At 42.9% G+C, this 18,506-nt stretch overlaps 1 protein-coding gene across 1 annotated transcript in view; it reads right to left on the reverse strand.

The window, feature by feature from the left end:
• FHAD1 (forkhead associated phosphopeptide binding domain 1) overlaps window positions 1-18,506 on the reverse strand; it is a 185,129-nt gene that overhangs the window by 113,499 nt on the left and 53,124 nt on the right. The window contains exons 6-7 of the mRNA XM_043996552.1: window positions 8,481-8,604; window positions 182-312 (exon numbers count right to left, since the gene is read on the reverse strand). Coding sequence (XP_043852487.1) covers window positions 182-312; window positions 8,481-8,604 — 255 coding nt within the window. The remainder of the gene's footprint in view (window positions 1-181; window positions 313-8,480; window positions 8,605-18,506) is intronic.

Below are 18,506 nucleotides of genomic sequence, written 5' to 3' on the forward strand. Positions count from 1 at the left end.
AAGGAAGAAAGACCAAGGTGGTTCTACCTCTGGCAGGCCCAAGCTACATTTTCCACAACCCAGCAAAGGCAGTGATGACAGTATTTCATTCATTCATTCATTAGTTCATTCATTTGTTTGTTCATTCATGAACTCACTCACTCATTCATTCACCCATTCACTCACTCATTCATTCATTCACCCTGGAAGTGATGGCTGAAAGCTGATAATCCTTTTCTTGGTTTTCACTCTTCAGTCTGTCCACCTCCTGCCTTAGTTTTTGCACCATGCTGTCCTTTAATCCGATGTCCTTTTGCAAACTGGCCACCAACTCTGTCAAAGAGAGTGTCTGGGGTCAGTGTTGCCACTGAGATTCTCCCTTGGCAATGTCTCTGCAATTCCCTCTTCTCAAGTCCTAGTACCTAATACCCCCCTTTAAATCTGGCCTTCATGACAACCTTGCTAGACCTTTACAATAGCATCCTGCTGGGTCTTCCCACCTCCATCCTTTTCTTCCTCCAATGCTTCATAACATCACCCTACTAATCTTCCTTGGGCACAGAATGGATCTTGTCACTCTTCTAGTCAAAGACATTCAGGGCCTCCCTATTTCTTCTACAATCTGGGAAGTTAAAATCTTGGCCCTGCTACCTAGTTCCTGGGTGATATTGGACAGGTCATTTCACCTCTCTGTGCCTCAATTTCCTCATCTGTAAAATGAGGGCATTAGTCAAGAAGACTTCTTTTTTTGGTGAGGCAATTGTGGTTAAGTGACTTGCTCAGGGTCACACAGCTAGTAAGTGTTACGTGTCTGGGGCTGGATTTGAACTCAGGTCCTCCTGACTCCAGGGCCTGGTGCTCTATCCACTGCGCCACCTAGCTGCCCCAGACAAGAAGACTTCTAAGAAGACTTCCAGCTCTGGATCTAGGATTTTATGATGGGTCAGAATCCTGTTTATCTTATATGATTCCCACTGGTTCACTTTAGGCAATAACCAACCCAGATGATTTTCAGTCTCCTGATTACCTCCAGCCCGCTGGGAGAACTGTGTGTTTCAGTTCATGTCATACCTGGAATTCCTTCTCTTCTCCTTTGCCTGCTGAATTCCTATCTATCCTTTTTGGAATCCAGGTTCAAATCGTGCCTCAGACACTTACTAGCTCTGTGACCCTAGGCAAGCCACTTAACTTTTTTGTGCCTCAGTTTCCTTATATGCAAAATAGGTTAGACTCAATGAACTCTGAGTGTTAATCTATGACCCTCTGATAAGGAGTAAGAGGTAAAATGTTCTGTTCTGTTCTTTCCTTTTCTTCTCTAATATTTAGCGCAACCCCCATCACCACAGTATATGCCTAATTAATGTTTGTGGAATGAATGGATGAATGATTCATCATGGTGGCTGGAGGGACGAATTTGGGGGAAGATAACTGAGTAAGTGGAGGCAGCTAGGTGATTCAGTGGATAGAGCACTGGGCCTTGAGTCAGGAAGACCTGAGTTCAAATGTGACCTCAAGATACTCACTAGTTGTGTGACCCTAGACCAGTCACTTAACCTCTGTTTGCCTTAATCCACTAGAGAAGGAAATGGCAAACCCCTCCAGTATCTTTGCCAAGAAAACCCCATATGGGGTCACAAGGAGTAGGACAAAATCGACCAACAAAAACAGAATAAGTATAAAACCCTGTGATCTTAAGACACCTCTACCAAGTTATAGGCAGGCTGCTCTCTGCTTCAGTGGAGGGATTGGTCCCAGTGTAGACCCAAAAGTAGAAGGGATAGAGTGCCAGACCTTGAGTCAGGAAGACCTGGTTTCAAATTCACTCATGGAAACTTACTAGCTGTGTGACCCTGTTCAAGTCACTCAACCACTGCCTGCCTCAGTTTCCTCCTCTGTAAAATGGGGACTGAACTTCCTACAGTTGTTGTGAGGATCAAACAAGCTAAGATTTGTAAAGCACTTAGCACTGTTCTCAGCACATAGGAAGGGCTATGGAAATGCTAGTTATCATTGTTGTTATTATTATTTCTCAGGGCACAGATCCTCTGCTCATGATAAAATTAAGATGCTTTAAAAAGGAATTCTACCTTTGTTTCTTTACAATGCCAGAACTCCTGAAGCCTTTGCCCTCGAGTGGAGGTTTGTTTTGTTCCAGATCAGATTCTGACCCGGGGAAAGCAGATGTTGAGAGCACAACATCATCTGTCTCTCCCACACCAGAAAAAAGGCCATTTAGAAGCTATTTCAGGCCTGATTGGGGCTGTCTGAGAATGAGCTCAGGAACCTTGACCCAGAATGACTCCTCCAAGTCTAGCCTGGCAATGAGTCCCATTTCGGAGACCTGACCCCCTACTGCCCACAGTTTAAGCACCTGGACAGATGTAAAGACATAGAGTCTGTGGGCCCTAGGTTAGTCATATAGAGTATATCCGTTCTATTTATTTTGTTGTCTGGGAATCAAGGACAATAGAGCCTAAGAGAGACCATGTGGTGATATCAAGTACTTTGTGGGGGGTGGTCCTTCAGACCTGTGACTCCTGGGAGAGAAACTCCCTCTAGTAAGGCAGCTTGGCAGTCTTAATGAGTTCTCAACCTAGCATCTATAAACATTTTTTTAAAAATGTGGCTAACTCTATTTCAATATAACTGGCTTTTTTGTAATCCTGTGTATTTTATGTATTTGAAAACCATGATGCTGAGAAAGGATCCATAGACTTTCACAGACTGCCGAAAAGGTCTACGGAAAAGGACAGGGAATAAGCATTTATTAAGCACCTACTATGTTCCAGGCACCACGCCTAGCACTTTGAAAATACTGTCTCATTAGGTGAGATGAGATAATATTTGAGAGACAATGTGATATAATGGATGGAGTGTCCAGGAAGACCTAGGTTCAAGACCTCACTCCAATAACAGAGTGACTTTGGGCAAGACATTTAATCTCTCTAAGTGTCCCAGGTTACTTCACTAGGATTATTAATTGCAGAGCAGGTACCAATCTGCATTGGTAAAGGGACTCTCCTCCTCAGGAGCTCACTCATGAAATCACAGGCCTATTCTGCAAGCTTTATATACTTCTCTGTGTCCATCTGGTCTCCCCCATCAGAATGTAAATTCCTTGAGGGCAAACACGGTTTAAATTTTGTCTTTGTAGTCCAAGTGTTGGCATATAGCAGATGCTTAATGATTTATTTACTGACATTAATTGTTCCATCAAGATGTGATTAAACAAAGCAATAAAGGTGGGGGGGGCAGGCAGACAAAAGGGGAAGGGCAGGCACAGAGAGACACCCTTTATTGGTAAATTCTAATTATTCTAAATAACTAGATTTAGGGCTTTGTGGGATCTTAGAGATAGTTTTACCAGATCATTTTACCAGTTCTTTCATTTTACATAGGAGGAAACTGAGTCCCAGAGAAATATAGAAGGAAACTAAGACCGGGAGAAAGGAAGAGATTTACTCAATTCTTTGGTTATTACTCATTGAAGAGGCATTGAGGTATAGTGGATAAAGGGCTGGTCTCAGAGTCAGAAAGAACTGGGTTCGAGTCTCACCTTTACTGCTTGTTGGCTAAATTATTCTGAGCAAGTCATTTAAACTCTTAGTACCCCCAGGAAATACTCTAATACCATCAGTTGCAGAGCAGGTGCTAATGTGTTGTAAAAGGAATTTCTTCACAGGAGGTCCCTATTCCCATAAAACCACAAGACCAGGACCAAGGGGAGGGAGAGAGGGAGAGAGAGAGAGAGAGGGAGAGGGGGGGAGGAAAGAGAGAGAGAGAGAGAGAGAGAGAGAGAGAGAGACAGACAGACAGACAGACAGACAGCCAGACAGACAGACAGACAGACAGACAGCGCAAGTGCTAGCTGCAATTGATGCCCAGGTGGTCCTGCTCCAAATCCCGTGCTTTTCCCACCACACTCCCCTGCTTCTGAGGGACTCTCAAGGGTGGAAGTGGGAGTGGGACCAGCACTGTAAACAAACAAAACAAAAATGCCCTAATTTAAGACCTTGAAAGGAAGTCCTATTGGTTTGTATGTAAATTTCACTTTGTTCCCAAATTAGGTTTGTATAATAAACCACTCAAGGTGGTTCATAATCAGTGGTATTTTTCTTTCTTTTTTTTTAAATTAAATTTTATTTTTTATCAGTGGTATTTTTCAACATGTCTTTATTTTTTTTCCTTTTTGAACATATCTAAGTTTAGGGCTATGGGTGATATTTCATAGGAACATAGATGTAGCACCAGGAAGGACCTTAGAAGTGATTTAGTCCAACCCATGAATTTTATAGATGAGGAAACTGAGACTTGGGGAAATTAAACAATTTCCTGGAAGTCATATAGGGTAGAGAGCCAGGATTTGAACCTAGATCTTCACACTACTGCTACTGCTGCTGCTAGTACTACTATATAGTTTTATGTAGTGCCTACTATGTGCCAGTCACTGGCTAGTCACTTTACAAATATTATCTCACTTGATCCTCACAACAAACCTATAAGGTAGGTGCTACAATTATCCCCATTTTACAATTAAGAAAATTAAAACAGAGGTTAAGTGACTTATCCAAGGTCACACAACTAATTAAGTATCTGAGGCTGGATTTGAACTCAAGCCTTCATGACTCCAGAGGGCAGCTAGGTGGCACAGTGGGTAGAGTCCCAGGTCTGGGGTCAGGAGGACTCATCTTCCTGAGTTCAAATCTGGCCTCAGATACTACCTGTGTGACCCTGGGCAAGTCACTTCAGCCTGTCTGCCTCAGTTCCTCGTCTATCAAATGAGCTGGAGAAGGAAATGGCAAACCACCCCGGTCTCTTTGCCAAGAAAACCCAAATGGGCTCATGAACAGTTGGACACAACTAAAATGACTGAACAACAACTTCATGACTCCAGGTCCAGAGCTTTATTCACTACATCACCTAGAAGTTTAACATGGAAACAGCTACTTCTATAGGAATTCTTTTTTTACCCTAGATCTGCAGAGGCAGTTTAAGTGGTCAGATAGTTGAAACCACAAGGACAGCTGAGGGAAGCTGAGCAGGTGGCTGTCAGTAGGCAACAGAGAAGAGGGTGAACAAAGAATTCCCTTTTGTTTGGTATAGATAAGAAAAAGGGGCAAAGGAAGTGTCACTGACTCAGGATATTGGAAAGTGGGTATTTCTGACCTAGAGTTAAAGGGTGGGCTGGAACCTAACCAGAAAAGGATCAAGGGCAGTTGGGTTAGGGAGAACTCAACAGCTGACTCAACAACTATTTCCTGAGCACTTGCCTAAGTCCAGGTCACCGTGCCAAGCTCTGGGGAAGACTTAAGAAAGAAGGATCAAGTCATGCCCAGTTGCCAAGGGTTGTTCATTCTACAATATCTCTCCCATCTGTTTCCTTCTCTCCACTCACACAGCCTTTATCAATGGTAGACTAGAACCATTTCATACTGGCTTTTTTTTTTTTTTGTTTTGTTTTGTTTTGTTTTGTTTTTGGTTTTTGGTTTTTTTTTGGTGGGGCAATTGGGGTTAAGTGACTTGCCCAGGGTCACACAGCTAGTAAGTGTTAAGTGTCTGAGGCCGGATTTGAACTCAGTTCCTTCTGAATCCAGGGCCGGTGCTCTATCCACTGCGCCACCTAGCTGCCCTCATACTGGCTTTTGAGAGTCAACTGTTAAATTTTCAGTGTGAACATTTACACCAGCTTGGATTCCACCTATACCTGAGCTTCCTCACTGCTAAGACAATGCTTACCCGAGCTGCTATACAATAGGGGAATGCCAGCCCCAAAGGAGAAGGGGGAAATCCTTGAACCCTAGAAACGTAGAGGCAGCCTTGCTTACTTTGTAGGAGAAACAGTCTGGGAGTCAGGGCATCTGGCCTCGAGTTCTGCCTCTTTTACTAACTCTCGATGTGACCTTAAGCAAATTACTTCCCTGGAAGATATGGGTTCGAATGATACCTCTGACACTATCTTTTTAAACATGGGCAAGTTACTTTATTACTGCAAGCCTCTGTTTCTTCATCTTTATTATTTATTTTTATTTTTTTTTAGTGAGGCAATTGGGGTTAAGTGACTTGCCCAGGGTCACACAGCTAGTAAGTGTTAAGTGTCTGAGGCTGGATTTGAACTCAGGTACTCCTGACTCCAGGGCTGGTGCTCTATCCACTGAGCCACCTAGCTGCCCCTGTTTCTTCATCTTTAAAACAGGGATATCTGTCTTATTTACCAAGCAGGGCTGTTGTGAGGTTCAGTGAACTCATGAATGTATAACACAGTTTTGGTGCGTTCCCAGATCACCTAAGATGAAAACTCTCACAGGCTGGGAACTTGCATGTGGGAGAAGACATTCCTTGTTGTCCCACCTTTTTTCATTAGCTGCATAGTTGGCGTGAGAGAGGGACAGACAGACAGAGAGACAGAGACAGAGAGAGACATTGAGAGAGACAGAGAGAGACATACACAAAGAGATACAGAGAGAGAAAGAGACAGGGAGACAGACAGAGAGAGAGAGACAGATACAGAGAGAAAGAGAGGGAGAGAGAGAGGAAGGGGGAGAGAGAGACAGATACAGAGGGAAAGAAAGGGAGAGGGGCAGCTAGGTGGCACAGTGGATAGAGCACTGGCCCTGGATTCAGGAGGACCAGAGTTCAGACACTTAACACTTACTAGCTGTGTGACCCTGGGCAAGTCACTTAACCCCAATTGCCTCACTAAAAAAAAAAGAAAGGGAGAGAAAGAGACAGAGACAGACAGAGAGAGAGGGAGAGAGAGAGAGAGAGAGAGACAGACAGACAGACAGACAGACAGACAGAGACACACAAAGACAGAGGGGGGAGGGAGACAGGGAGACACAGAAAGGGGGAGACAGAGAGACACAGAGAGGGACACAAAGACACTACCCCTTGTCTGACACATCTGATACTTCTGAAGGCACGGCCCTTCTGGCTATGTATGGGTGTCCTCAAAGTTAACCAATTGCTACTGGATCAGCTGCTCCTGATGATCTACACCAGCAAGACAAGCCTGTGTTTTAGGGCCCTCCCAGCTCTGACATTCTACATTCTAACATCCCTCTCAGCTCCATGTTCCATGACCCCTTCTACCTTGAACATTCTATGTAATAAAATATAGTCTAGGGGCAGCTAGGTGGAGCAGTGGATAGAGCACCGGCCCTGGAGTCAGGAGTACCTGAGTTCAAATCCGGCCTCAGACACTTAACACTTACTAGCTGTGTAACCCTGGGCAAGTCAATTAACCCCAATTGCCTCACTAAAAAAAGAAAAGAAAAGAAAAGAAAAAAATACAGTCTAGCTCTGACATTCTAGGTTCCAAAACCACTTTAAGGTCTGATGTTCTATGTTCTAAGGCTCCTCTCAGCCTCGTTTTTCTAGCTTCTGAAATCTCCTGCTCCTCCAAGGTTTGTGGCAACAAATGACATGATACCTGGGGAGTTTTCTGCTTGGGGACTGCTGATAGCTAGTGTTTTAGTATTGCCTACTATGTGCTACTTGGAAACACCCACATGGGAGATGCCAGGGACCTGCATCTTGGAGAAGACATTCCTCGCTGGAGGTAGGGGTGTGTGTGTGTGTGAGTGAGAGAGAGAGAGAGAGAGAGAGTTGATTGTGCCTCACAGATTCATTTCCCATTTCTCATCTTTATAGGGATGACTGATCATGTGACTTTTGGTTCCCTGTGTTTCTTACATTTGAGAGTCATTGGGCTATAGGCACCAGCAACCCGTGTGGATAAGGGTACATTACCTTCAGCTGGTGTAAAGTTAAAATGTGTCTATCAGCTGCTGTCACACACATAGCACCTGCACTGATTGCCTAATCTAGTGGCCCTGTCCAGTTATCACCATAGCCAATGACATCAAGGCATGAAGGAGCGGTTCCCATTGGCATGTGCTCATCAGAGCTGTCACTACCAATTCTTGTGCCTGCAGCAACCACTAAAAGCAGGCCTAGGAAAAACTGCACAAAAGGTTTCCTCAAAACAGTGTTTGAAGACAAATTTACTTGAATGGGGGAGAGACCTTGAACTTTGGAACATAAGACCCTGTGGGATGGGGGGTGGGGGTGGTGTCCACAGGTTGGCTCATGATGGAAGAGAGTGAGACTCTAGGACCCTGGACTATATGTGCTTCTGGAGAGGATACTTGATGGATAAGGAAGCAAAGCTGAGCAAAATTGGGGAGAAGCCAACCTGGGGTGGGTGAACTGCAATGGGTACAACAAGAAAGAATCATTTAGCAGTTTGCAATTTTAACTAATTATCCTTGCGAACTAGGTTCTAAACTCATTTTTTCTACCTTTTAGGGGAAAAGTACTGTCAGTGCCCTTTAAATTTTGCTGCCCTGGGGAAAAGAACTAATTGCCCCACCCTCATTACAGTTCTGTCCCTCTTCAATCTATGACTGCAGTGGTGAGACATGCCATCGGGTTGGCACAGCCTGGTCTCTTCTACCCTCCTCCACCTGGTTCCCATCTCCTTGTCCTCAGAGAGAATTTACCTGAGCTCATCGCTTTGTCTTTCTTTAAATTCTCCCCTTCGGCTTTCAGATTTGCAATTTCCATGCTTCTCTCAGTGAGGGTCTGACACAACGTATCACTGTATCCTTTTTGGAGGCTGGTGATCTGTGGGAGTCAACACAAAGTCAGAAGCCTCTTCTCGGGGCCTGTCCTGCTCCTAGACTGACCAGAGTTCAGGTAACTATTCTCCAGTTGTGGGGAAGATGCCAAATTTCTTTCTCAGATCCAGCCAGTGGAGAGCAGAAACACACAAAGTTTCCATAGGTCATACTGCTATAAATTCATTTGGAATCACAGAGCTGGAAGGGATTGTAGAGAACATCTAGTCTAGCTCCATGACCCCTGGATAAATGTCCTTTGGACCATTCCTGACAAGGATTCATCTAGCCTTTGCTTGAACACCTCTAGTGATGAGGAACTCACTCCATTCCTTTTTTTTTTTTTTTTGGAATGCCCAAGTATTCGGAAGTTCAGCCAAAATCTGGGCCCCAAGAACTTCCATCCATGTTCTTAGCTTTTCCTCCAACCAGAATAAATCTAATCCTTTTTCTGTGTGACGGCTCTTTCAGTGCTTGTGAATAATGAAAATCTTTCCCCAAGTTGCCTCTTGTCTAGGCTAATCATCTCCTTTTAGAACAACATCCTTCTTTTTTTTTTTTTTTTTTTGGTGGGGCAATGAGGGTTAAGTGACTTGCCCAGGGTCACACAGCTAGTAAGTGTCAAGTGTCTGAGGCTGGATTTGAACTCAGCTCCTCCTCAATCCAGGGCCAGTGCTTTGTCCACTGTGCCACATAGCTGCCCCCATCCTTCCTTTTATAATACGTTTTTTAATCTTCTCACATCATGATTTCTTTCTTTATTAAAAAGTATTTTTTCAAATTATATGTAAAAACAATTTTAACATTCATTTTTACAAAATTTTGAGTTTCAAATTTACTCCTTCCATTTCTCCCCTCCCCTCTTCCTAAAATGGTAAACAATTTGATATATATTTAATATCATCATTTATTTCATCTTGTTGTGCCTTAGCTTGTCAATGTTACTCCTAATAGGTTATTTCTAGAAAATGTAGACCTTTGTTGTTGTCGTTCAGTCATTTTCAGTTGCATCTGACTTTTCAGGACCTTACTTGGGGGTTTTCTTGACAAAGATACTGGAATGGTTTGTCATTTCCTTCTCCAGTTCATTTTACAGATGAAGAAACTGAGGCAAACAGAGCTGAATGACTTGTCCAGGGTCATACTTAGGAAGATGAATCTTACTGACTTCAAGCCTAGTGCTCTAACTATTGTGCCACCAAGAGTCATTTCTATACAATAGCCTTTGGGAAAGAGAGCTGGGGGTATGAGTGGACTGTAAGCTCAATATGAATCCATACTACAATATGAAGAAATTAATAGATTAACCAAATAAGGTTTTATCAATAATTATTACTTATTAGGGGATGATTTAGAATACATACATATCTTTGTAGGAACTATATTGTTAGATTTTATAATGCTTTTTCTTTTTTTCTTTTTTTTTTAGTGAGGCAATTGGGGTTAAGTGACTTGCCCAGGGTCACACAGCTAGTAAGTGTTAAGTGTCTGAGGCCGGATTTGAACTCAGGTACTCCTGACTCCAGGGCCGGTGCTCTATCCTATAATGCTTTTTCTAAAGGCTAAGTTCCTTATTTTTCATTTAAGCGGATAAGTTCCTCTTTTCTTTAGCTCCCAAAAGTAAGTTCCTTTTCCCAGCAGCTGCAGAAATAATATTAGTTAATCCACACGTATCATAAAAGCAGCACTCCTAACCACAAATGTCTGTCTACAGAACAAGATTTCTAAGGCAATCTCACTTTGATAGGCAGCATGATAGATATAGGTCCTAAACTGATAGGAAATACTGGATTTAATAGTTGTCACACCTGTTATACACCCAACACTCCCACACTCTAAATGTTGGCAAGAGTATACCAAAATACAACCTTAAAAGCTTCCCGTTTGTGTGACCCTGGGCAAGTCACTTAGCCTCTGACTGTTTGGCAAAATGGATCTGCTGGAGAAGGAAATGGCAAATGACTCCAGTATCTTTACCAAGAAAACCCCAAATGGGGTCATGAAGGGTCAGATACAACTGAAAATGACCAAACAACAACAACATGACTGAAAAGATTCAACAACAAAAACCAAAATACGCTCATTTTGCTTTGGGAGGTACCTAGCCTAACCATAAGTCAAGTGACCTGCCTTATCCAATTGAATTATGGTAAAAATAAATTTCTGTGACTTGTAATTCCTCTTTTTCTATTATAATAATGAGCTCTGTAAATCTGTCATTTGTCTCTGACTGCTGAGGAGTCAGCAGACCTGATTTGTTGGCAACTGCTAGCCTTGAAAATAAATCATTATACTTAGAAGCTTTGTGTCACAGACTTTTCTATTTCAGATAATAAATCAACAGATATGGCATCTAGGTGGTACAGTAGCCAGTCAGGGAGAACTGAGTTTAATTTCTATGTTGGATACTTGTGACTGAGCAAGTCACTTACCCTCTATCTGCCTCAGTTTCCTTATCTGTAAAGCTATTTCCATTATACTATACTATATTATATTATAAAAATATATGACATAGTATATAATAATATATATGATATTTTAATATTATTATCTTAATAACGGCCTCTACTTCCCAGAATATGAAGATAAAATGAAATCATACTTGTAGAGGGGCAGCTAGGTGGCACAGTGGATAAATCCAGGTGGCCCCGGATTCAGGAGGACCTGAGTTCAAATCCAGCCTCAGACACTTGACACTTACTAGCTTGTGACCCTGGGCAAGTCACTTAACCCCAATTCCCTCACCAAAAAAAAAAAGAGCTGCTATAAATAATACTTGTAGAGCACTTTGCAAATTTTAAGGCACTAGTATGTGTATTCATTATTATTATTAAAAGTTAATAATATGCTTTTTCAATAAATCAATAACCTTTTACCCAAAACCATGACTTTATTCACATAGGGAACTAGACAGTTCTTCCTTTACATGTGGACCTGTGGTAAAAAGTATGCCAGTTTTTGAAGGACCACCCTTTCGGGGAGGAGACTGACGACCGTGCATAGGCTATGCATGCCAGTCCGGCTGCTAAGCACTCCACTTCCGGGGTGCGAGCTTAAAAGCTGACGGAGGTTGGACTCGGCCCGGCTCGCCATTAGCAGCATGTGCTTGACTCGACTCTCCCCCTCAAAGGTGGCCTTGGGCTTTTGGTGAGTTTTATACGGAATATAGACTAAATTTAGACTTAAGACTATTTGTTTTGTATTCCTACTTTCCTATCCCTCTAATCAACATCACCTTGTAATTTCCAAACAATAAAAGCTCTAACTAGAGATCCGAAGCTTCTTCCATTTACTAGTCTGGGAGATAAATAAGGGAAAGGTTTCAAAGGGGAGGTTAATGCTCTAGTATCCAATTTTAAATCTCACAACATTAATAATTACAGACAGTTCTTCCTTTACATGTGGAACATTTTTGCAGACCTCTATATAAAGCAATTTTTACATAATTTGAATTTGTCCTGAAAGTGGGGGAAGGAGTGAGGAAGGAAGGCCTACCTGTGAAGGGAGGGTTCAAGGACACAAGGAAGGAAAAACAGGAGGAGGAACGTGCGGGCCAGGGCCAGCCATGGGCATGTGGACACAGAGAAGAGGACCTGTAACAGTGGGGATAGGGAAAGACATGGTACCAAGCACAGATCCACAGAGGACAGGCACTTGTGGCCGGACACACTGGTGGCTGTGCAAAGCAGGGCAAAGGTCTCCTCTCTCAGCTCCTGAGGTCTTAAGTCAAGTCCCCATCTTGCAGCCCAGGTGGTGCCAGTCTCTCAGCTCATCTGTTTTCCTGCTTTCACCTGGAGGATTTCTTTTTTTAGTTTTTTTTTTTTTTGGGGGGGGGGGGGTGCAGGTTTGAGAGGTGACAAAAGCCTGAGGGGCAAGAGAGGAAAGAGAGAGCACAGTACTGTACAGTAAAGGTGTTTTTTTTGAAAGCAGATTTCTTTCAGAAGTCTTTATGTTAGATTAAATTTGCATAATGCAAATTTATGTAAAGTAAGAACTGTCTGTATTCTGCAATTTATAGTCTTGGAGCCTTATCTGGGGCACCAAGAGCTAAGTGATCTGCCTAAATCCACACATTTTTCTCCAGGTCTTCCTGATTCCAAGGCCATGTCTCTATTGTTCCCTCTCAATTAGTGACATCCCATTAATAGCACTGTGGCACCCAGAACAAGAGAGCTCATAGACCTGCTATCCTCTGCCCTGGTCAGACCACATCTAGAATATTACTGCAGTTCTGAGCAGCACAGGTTGGGAAGGATATTAATAAGCTAGAGAACTGGGCAACTTGGATGGTGAAAGGTTTCAAGAAGGGTCATTTGACATGAGCATTAGCTAAAGAAATTGGGGATAGTTCACCTGGAGAAGACTCAGGGGGCACATGATACTTGTCTTCAAACGTCTGAAGGGCTGTTATGTGGAAGAGGGATTGCATTTTGTCCTGCTTGGCCTCAGAGGGCAGAACCAGGAACGGGTTGGAAGATGCCAAATTGTCAATTTCAGCTCAACGAAAGGAAGAACTTCCAAATAATTTCAAGCTATCACAAAAATAGAATGGTCTGTCTTGGTTGAGAGTGAGTTCCCCTGCACTAGAGGTCTCCCATCAGAGGCTGACTGACTGCTATTGGGAACACCCAACAGTATAGTGACTACTTATCAGATATACCCAATACTACAGTGACCACGTATTGGGAAAAGAGAAAACTATAGTGACTACCTATTAGGTACACCCAACACTACAATGACTACCTCTTGGGAACACCCAACACTACAGTGACTACCTATTGGGTATACCCCAAACTAGTTACCACTTATTAAATACACCCCAAACAACAGTTATCACCTATTGGGTACACTCAACACTACAGTGACTACCTATTGGCTATACCATTGAGAGGATCCATATTCAAAGATACCATAACCTCTGAGAAGGTCTCTTTTAATTCTGAGATTCTATGGTTTTCTAATTTTTCTTCTCTTTCCTACATAGAGCCTTCTATTCCATATTTAACTGACATGTGGATCTCTTCTTTATGTCCTCAGAGGGATGCAGGCACAGCTGTCACTGGGGCTGGTTTCCTCTGGAATCCATCTCCCTAGGACCTTTGATCTTTCAACAAAAGTGCAGCTGTTCATCGTTAGAATAATACTGACATTGTCTGAGTCGAACACAAGTCCAAGGTTAGGTGACGGGTAACATAAATCCACTCTCCCCAGAACCAGGCTTGCATATAGCCCTCTGTTCATTCACCCAAGATGACTGACAACCTAAGCTGGGAAAATGATCAACATTCATTTTGTTACCTGCATCTCTCTCAGGACTGAAGTAGAGAAACCCCAGGACCTGAAAGGACCCTCAGAGCTCTTCTTGTGCTGGGGATGGTTGACCTTGGCTTTAAAAATAATTTTTGATAACTGTATTTCTTTTTAAAATTTTTTTAAAGGCAATTGGGGTTAAATGACTTGCCCAGGGTCACACAGCTAGTAAGTGTCAAGTGTCTGAAGCTGGATTTGAACTCAGGTCCTACTGACTCCAGGGCCAGTGCTCTATCCACTGTACCACCTAGCTGCCCCTTGATAAATGTATTTCAATATATTTTGCTTCCTTTGTAATCTTATGGATTTTTTTAATATATTTAAAACACATGATTCTGAGAAAGGGTCCAAAGGCTTCACCAAACCCTATCAAAGGTGTCCAGGACACAAAACAGGTTAAGAACCCCTGATCTAGTCTTCTTCTTCTTCTTCTTCTTTTTTTTTTAGAGATGAGGAAATTAAGACTCAGGTGGTTGTGGCTTAAGATGAACAGACAAGTGAAAATATATTTATTAAATACCTACTATGTGTCAAGTACTGTACCACATATTGGTGATACAGACATACCTACTATGTGCCTACTATGTGTCAAACATTGTGTTAGACACCCAGGATACAGATACATCTACTATCTACCTACTATGTGTCAAGCATTGCATCAGACACTAGGGATACAACTATACCTGCTATTCACCCTACTGTGCTTCTAGATTTGGCCTTTTAGCAAAATCCGGAGGTTCAGGTTAGCATCTGGAGAACCTTGAGCAAAACATCATTCTGTAAACACTCTCATGGGATCTCACCTGGAGAAGATGGGCAGCAAATTCAAATCGACGTTGGGGGCAGCTAGGTGGTACAGTGGATAAAGCAACAGCCCTGGATTCAGGAGTACCTGAGTTCAAATCCGGCCTCAGACACTTGACACTTACTAGCTGTGTGACCCTGGGCAAGTCACTTAACCCCCATTACCCCGCAAAAAAAAAAATCAAATCTACATGGCCCACATTTTTTATTTCAGGAAGAATGAGCTTTTGTTTAATTGACTGTCTTGCTCTAGACACTGAGCTGAGGCTGAGATAACAATGGGGTGTGGACATATGATGAGGCTTAGATTCTAGACCAGATGTGGACGCTAGTTCTAAGAAGTCTTGTTCTCATTGACTCTGTTTATAGCCCTAATTGGCAAGCAAGTCATTTGATTCCTCACAACAACCCCAGGAAGGAGTTGCTATTATTACCCCCATTTTACAGATGAGGCAACAGAGGCGTACAGAGGTTGACTTGCCCAGGGTCACAGAGCTAGTAAAAGCATCAGAAGTGAAATTTGAATTTGAGTCGTCTTGACCCAGGCTTTCGCAGTTCCTGTTCTGGAGGTGGCAGCAGCAAGTGTCCTTTCAATAAAAGCCAAGGACACACTCCAGTGAGAAGATGTTCTGTTCATTCTTGGGGGGGGGGGAGACTCTAATAGCCACAAACAAGGGAAATGTCTCTTTCCCCATTTGATTTGCTGTTGCGGGGGTCTGATCTGGGAAAATAGGCTGTATATGATTATAGAAGCCAGTCCTGTGTCATCTTTTTCTCACCTTTTTTTTTTTTTAACCAAACATCTGTGATGTCAGGAAAGGTCATTTGTAATAGCTTGGGCATTTCTAGGACACAGGATGTGCATCACACTTTAAATTATGCAGTGGGAAGGAACATTTTTGAGAATCGGAGAACAGAGACACAGGCATGGACACATACCCCGCCCCCTTAAAGCAGATGTGCAATGTTACACTGAGAAGTAAAAATACCTCCTGCCAATGGATGTGTTTAAAAATGCCATTTTTAAAAAATAAAAGAAAACAAAACACATTTATATCTCTAGTCTATGTCCAAATTATTAATAGCCAAGTAATTTGATCAAAATTTTAATCTAAATTGATCAAAATAAATGCCTAAATTTTAAGGAGGAGATTCTCCCTTAGGTTCATGGCACAGTATAACTAGGGTGAGGAGATTGGATAATTGCAACAGGGCACTGAAATTCAGTTGGCATGAAAAAATTTAGCAAGGTGAGTTCCTGGCCTTGTCCTTGTCCTCTGGCATTCCCAGTGGTGATGTCATGGGAGCTATGGCCTGTTTCCACACCATGGATAATATCAAGAGAATCTCCCCTGAAATGGCTGGTGCCAATGACTCATCCCTGCTCATAGCTGATGTGAGGCCTCTGTGCAGTACTACTTATACTGGATGTGGTTGCAGCTTCTTATATCAGGCCCTAAACTAGCTAGTTCTAGAATCTGGCTCAGGGGCTCCACCTTGTAAACTTGGTGTCTTAAGAAATCCCATTAGCAGTGATCTTCAGAATTACTTATATAATCTTCAGTTGTTTAGTCATTTCAGTCATGCCTGATTCTTTGTGACCCCAGTTGGGGTTTTCTTGGTAAAGAGACTGGAGTGGTTTGCTTTTTCCTTCTCCAACTCATTTTATAGATGAAGAAACTAAAGCAATCAGGGTGAAGTGACTTGTCCAGGGTCACACAATTAGTAACTGTCTGAAGCCAGATTTGAACTCAGTTAGATGAGTCCTCCTGACTCCAGACCCAACTCTCTATCCATTCCACTACCTTGCTACTATATTACATAATCTAGAAGCTTGAAACGTAAAGAATTCTTTGTTGACTGCTCTGCCTGTAAGAGGGCCAAAGTTGTTCCTGGCTGAGACTCAGAACTCTGGAGAGGAAATGAAGGGAGACAGTTCAAAGCCAACTCAAAAAATATTTATCAAGTATCCATTATGTGCCTTGTACTTGGTCAGCTAGCATATATTAAGTGGTTACTATGGGCCAGATACATTATTAAGCATTGTACATAGTAGGTTTTCATTTCATTTATGTATATTGGGATGAATTGAATGTGCAGTCAGAAGAATTGTTGTTCAATTGTGTCTGACTCTTCCTGACCCCATCTGGGGTTTTCTTAGCAAAGATCCTGGAGTAGTTTGCCATTTCCTTCCCCAGCTCGTTTGACAGATGAGGAAACTGAGGCAAACTGGGTTAAGTGACATGTCCTGTGTCACACAACTAGTAGGCATCTGATGCTTGGATATGACCTCCAGGGAGCCAACTAGCTGTCCTTGAATGTGTAGTCCCTGCCCTACTATAAGCACTGCTGAACCTGCTATCATCAAACAATAGATTCTATCGACTTTACTAAGTCACCAGGTGGCAAAGAGTCCCCAAGAAGAGATGAAATTTATAACTTTTTTGTAAAGATGCCAAAGTGAAAAAATTACCTTGTATTTATTGTACCTTGGGCTGTTCCGCAAAGCAAAGGCAGTGCAGTGAGAAGGGCACCTGTACAGACTTAGGAGGACCAGGGTTGGCACACGCTCTCTCTGCTATTTGCTATCTGGATGACTGTGGGCAAGTCATTTTTGTGAGTCTGTCCCCTCCTCAATAGAACAAAGAGGTTAGATTCTCTTTCCTCTAACGTCCCTTCTAGTTGTAGGTTGGTGACTCTATGAGTAGATTATTTCTGGGACTCCTTTCCAGTTCTGAATCCTATGAAGGAGCCCAGGAAATGCCCCTTTACAAAAAATCCAGGTTATCAGCACTTCTTTTACTGAAAACAAAAAGTACTAAGGGTTCATGGTCAATTCCTTGAGCACTGGTGGTGTAAACTCTATGTAAGAAGAGCTAAGGTTTCTCAGCCTTTTGGCTAAGATTTAAGCATCACATTCCACTTATTTGGTCACTAGGTCTTTTTAGGCTCCCATTTTCCCATCTGTAAAAGGGGTGGGCAGAATTACATTACCTCTGAGGGCCCCTCCAGCTGTTCTAAATCCATGCTCCAAAAGACAGGGTGGAAACAATGATCAAACAGTTCAGTGCTGGGGGGGGGGGGGGAAGAGGAAGGATGGGCTCTTACCTGAATTGTCTAACTACCTGGGAATTTCAAGAAGCCTAAATTATGTGGGTGACTGACCTCAACCCCCCACTTTGTTTTTAACCACAGACAATTTTTTTTGTTACCTGGATTTAAAAAGCCCAATCCTCCAACTCTTGCCATCCTTATAAAATACCTGTTCTTTTTTTTTTGGTGGGGCAATGAGGGTTAAGTGACTTGCCCAGGGTCATACAGCCAGCAAGTGTCAAGTGTCTAGTGTCTGAGGCCGGATTCGAACTCAGGTCCTCCTGAATCCAGGGCCAATGCCCCATCCATTGAGCCATCTAGCTGCTCCCCAAATACCTGTTCTTTCAAGGATAGAATCTCAGTCTTTCTGTCATCGATCTTCCCTTCCGACCCAGCCTGTCTTCCCTCGGGCTGGGACCTGTCTGCGATGACATCAGCTTCTGAGACACAGCAGCCGCTTCATTCTGGAGACTGGCCATCGCGGCATCTTTGTGTTTGGATTCCAATTTGCAGCCCAAGGGGTCACTGGCTTCTGGCTCAATGTGTTGAATGATGTCTTCTTGGGTGCTGAGTTCACTGGGGCTGCTAACCAGCTGGGGGCTTACCACCAGGCCGGAACTGCTCCATAGTCACTAACATACTTTGGTTCTAAAGAAGTTTTCAGAGAGTAAAAGAATTCCGGGAAGGTTGGGTCTGGGTTTG

The sequence above is a fragment of the Dromiciops gliroides genome, chromosome 3 (assembly GCF_019393635.1).
Source record: "Dromiciops gliroides isolate mDroGli1 chromosome 3, mDroGli1.pri, whole genome shotgun sequence".
NCBI lineage: Eukaryota > Metazoa > Chordata > Mammalia > Microbiotheria > Microbiotheriidae > Dromiciops > Dromiciops gliroides.